This window comes from Ciconia boyciana, chromosome 3 (genome assembly GCF_034638445.1).
Source record: "Ciconia boyciana chromosome 3, ASM3463844v1, whole genome shotgun sequence".
Classification (NCBI taxonomy): Eukaryota; Metazoa; Chordata; class Aves; order Ciconiiformes; family Ciconiidae; genus Ciconia; species Ciconia boyciana.
In genome coordinates this window covers 4,090,661-4,094,288 of record NC_132936.1, presented here as the reverse complement: position 1 = coordinate 4,094,288, position 3,628 = coordinate 4,090,661, and the positions used below count along the sequence as shown (strand labels likewise).

The 3,628-nt window shown below is 47.5% G+C and overlaps 1 protein-coding gene across 6 annotated transcripts in view; it reads right to left on the bottom strand.

Annotated features, from left to right (window-relative positions):
- Positions 1–3,628, bottom strand: part of GATA4 (GATA binding protein 4) — a 34,907-nt gene that overhangs the window by 8,917 nt on the left and 22,362 nt on the right. For 4 of the 6 annotated variants that reach the window (XR_012041899.1, XM_072858277.1, XM_072858272.1 and 1 more), the window contains 4 exons: positions 3,450–3,530; positions 2,855–2,980; positions 1,565–1,652; positions 1,154–1,296 (listed from right to left, as the gene is read on the bottom strand). Coding sequence is in view for 5 of the 6 variants with exons in the window: in XM_072858277.1 (XP_072714378.1) it covers positions 1,154–1,296; positions 1,565–1,652; positions 2,855–2,980; positions 3,450–3,530 (438 nt within the window). In the remaining variant the exon portion in view is untranslated. The remainder of the gene's footprint in view (positions 1–1,153; positions 1,297–1,564; positions 1,653–2,854; positions 2,981–3,449; positions 3,531–3,628) is intronic. The other 2 variants (XM_072858274.1, XM_072858275.1) reach the window with 1 other exon arrangement.

Here is a 3,628-nt window from a genome sequence, read left to right as displayed (position 1 = left end):
CTATGGAAAAAGGAGAATCCTGTGAACAAAACTTCAAACCATAGAGGACCCTATGAATCCCTTTATGGGGCTGGTGCTCTTGTAATAAATAACATGTCTATGGATTTGCTGTAGAGCTGCAGATTGCACCTTATGCATGATACTTTGGACAGGCTCTTTCTTTCTTGTTCCAGACCCTGTTCTTTCCTATTACTGCATACGGGCCATCTTGTTCTCTTCTAAATGTCAGAAAAGATCATTTTACCTCCTAAGGCTTGAGATTTCATTGGTCTTGGGCTCTCCTAGCTTACAAATAGCCTCCTGTGGATTGCAGGGCACATAACAGTGCTGCAGAGTGCTGCAGGCGCAGGATCAGTCCAGCACAATACTCAAACCCATATTTTTTTCCTCCAGAGATCATTTTTTTTAAAACACTGGAGTTTCCTTTATGAACTCAAAAGGAGAGAAACTATCATATAACTCTGCCTCTTAATCGTGCTGTGCTATGGGGATCCTTAACCAAGGCGCAGTTATTAAACCTGCAGACATTCGCACAGATCAGCTTCCGGATCTGGGTGTCGCTCAGCAGGATACGCACCTTGCTGGTGCTGGTCCCAAGGCATCTAGTGGTGGATGTGGTACAGAGCACACCACTTCACCCTGCAGCTCTCTGCCGTCATGCTGGCTTGCTTTACCTTTGCAGGGACTCGACTCGGATTTGGGCTGTGTGAGCTTACTCTCCTCACGCTGCATTTCTCATATCGCTCAACACATAGTCAGCCAGTGCAGAGAAAGTAGGGTAATATTGCCAAGTTTTTCCTTGCTCAAGACAAAACAAATCAAATCATACAAAGGGAACGGGCATTTTCTTGCTGTGGGACCTATACAGCTGCCCAGCCAGAAGGAATTTCATGTTTTCAACAAAGCTGCTACTTCTTCTTGTCCATTCAGAACTGCCCCACATCATTAAAAAGATATATTGTGCTGTAGACATGGTGACAAGAATGTGGGGTTTTGCCCCATCTCAGAGGGTAGATCTCTTGCTGTAAACTCCTAGACTCCTGGGTTGAAAAGATGCAGCCTTTTTCCACAGAGGTTTTGAGGATGTTCTTCTCACCATGTCTACCATCCTAGTTCTCATCTTTGTCCCACTGCCAACGTCTCTCCTCTGTACCTGAGAAATTGGGCTGGGGTGCCCGTAATGAGATGAGAGCCCAGGTTCTGTTTTTATGGGGCGCATTTCTTCAGTGGTCGTGGCGCTGCTGCTGCTGCTGGTGGAGCTGGTGGTTGGGGTAAGACTCTCGCTGCTGGATGGACCTGTGAGAAAGCAGACAGTAAACCAGGCTCTTCCCAAAGACCTTTCAGTACAGAGCTGTACCCACCCACACCAAGTTAGTGTAGGTAAAAATAAAAAAAATAAATAGTCAGAAGAGCTTTGTTATTGCTGAAAGACATTTGGACATCCCCCTTTTTTGAAGAATCAGCCCATTTTGTGGTTGGGTGTCTGACTCACAGGACACGATGGTCAGAAACACAAGTGCACGCACGTATACGCATACAATGAACTCCCTCGTTCAACACTTACCTGCTGGTGTCTTTGTTTTGTTAAGGTTCTTTGGCTTGCGCTTCCTCGTCTGAATGCCCTCTTTTCTCATCGCTAAAGGCCTTGGAACCTACAGATCCAAATACAAAAGCACATTGGTTTCTATATGTCCATAAGGTCACCTAGGAGAACATGATTCCAGCTCTACCTCGTAGGCTCCATGAAAACCAGCTGGTTTCATTGAAAGCAACAACAAGATGGAGCCCAAATTCACCAGTCAGCACTGCTGTGTGAAGAGATATGTCAAAGCTGCAAGATGTGCATCCAAATGGGAATACACAGGGTTTTCACACTATAGGTACAGAGTGTTTTAAGGCCAGAAGGGAACAACAGCTCATTTGATTTTGATTTACTTTCCTGTTTAACTCAGAGCAGAAGACGCCTTTCTGGCTAATGCCTGCTTTCTGAAAGGTACCAAGCCTGTGTGGGGAGACCTCCCTTGGGAACTGATCCCACTGAGGTAGTCACCCTCATGGTCAGAAACACTCTGGGATTTCTAGGAATAATTTGTTGGGTTAGGTAAGGCTTCCCCTCATCCACCTTGTCTTCCAGCTTTGACCTATCTCTCGTGAATGCTCTTCCATCAGCTCTGAAGCACTGGAAATCCTTGAGAGCATGGATGTGTATAAAAAACCCCTAGGAGTAGCAATGAGAAGCAAAACGTGGGTTTGCTACTAAGCAATCACCAGGGTGTTGAAGGACTCTGTCCCTGCCATGGGGGGTGGCCCTGTTGCCACTGACTGGTGGGAGAAGGACTGGAGATTTGCATCTTAAAGTCCTGCTATGCCTTGGACTCCAACGGGACTCTTCTAGATATATCAGACATGACATACATGCATGAAGCCCCCACTGAGAAGGAGAGACTATCTGGACACCCATGCAAGAAAAGTGATCGATTGCTCCCATGACAAGTCTACAACCAAGTCTTAGCTGGGATCTGACACCCTGCATGGAAGGGCAAAGCCCTTCTTTGTGCTTCTCACTCAGATTTTTCAATTAAGTGCCTGAATTGAGGTGGGAAGAATCTGGGCCTAGTTTTATTGGGTTTTAAGACTTGGATGCAAAGGGTAGCTAATTAGTATGTGAGAAATGCCCTGCATACATCACCCCTTGCCAGTGTAAACATGATGTAATGTTGAGGGGGAATAAAGCCCAGAGGGACAGCAGGAAAAACAGCTTCAGGAGAGCACCGAGTTGTGCGATGAACCCAATCCCCAGCTTGGTGCTATCAATACTCTCCCCATAAAGAGTAAAGATCAGTGAAGGCGTTACCCCATGGAGCTTCATGTAGAGTCCACAGGCATTACAGACGGGCTCTCCCTCAGCATTTCTGCGCCAGAGCGTGGTTGTCGTTGTGTGGCAGTTGGCACAGGAGAGGCCGACGCGGCGGGAAGCCGACTGCGAGAAAATACAGAGGAAGAAAACACATCAGCCACCGGCAGCATCTCAGATCCCAACGAGCTCGCTCCAGCACGCCCCAGGTTTTCCTATCCTCTTTGCACTCTTATATCTCTGCCTTTTTCTCTTCTCACCTTGCTGCGGTGGATAACACAGTTGCCTTTTTCTTCCCCTCTTGCCTCTCAGCTTCTGCTCCACTGCCTTTCCACTGCCTCCTGCCTACCAGCACTGCGCAGACATCTCAGCTGTCCTGGGGCATCTCAGATGGTGTCAGAGACATCACCTGAAGAGAGCCGCAGGACTCCAGCGGGTCTAGTAGCAGCTTAGAGACCCACTGCACGTGCACACACCTACACTAAGGTGTCTGGATCTCAGACTGTCCTGCCCTTTCAGGCTCCCAAGCCCTTCACCTTCCAAGCATCATGGCATATCCCAAGAAGACATTATCAATGCCATGAATGTTACATACTCCTTGCTGGCTTTGCGTGATGTTGCTCGTGTGGCTTGAGGGGGAGATAAGAAAAAGAGTGCTTCCAGCAGCATCGTCTTCCTAAAGATAAAGAGGGATAATTAATAGGAAACCACACTAATGAAGCAGTACAGGGAACAGGACTCTTGAAGTTCCCTTTCTGGGTCAACTGGTTTAGC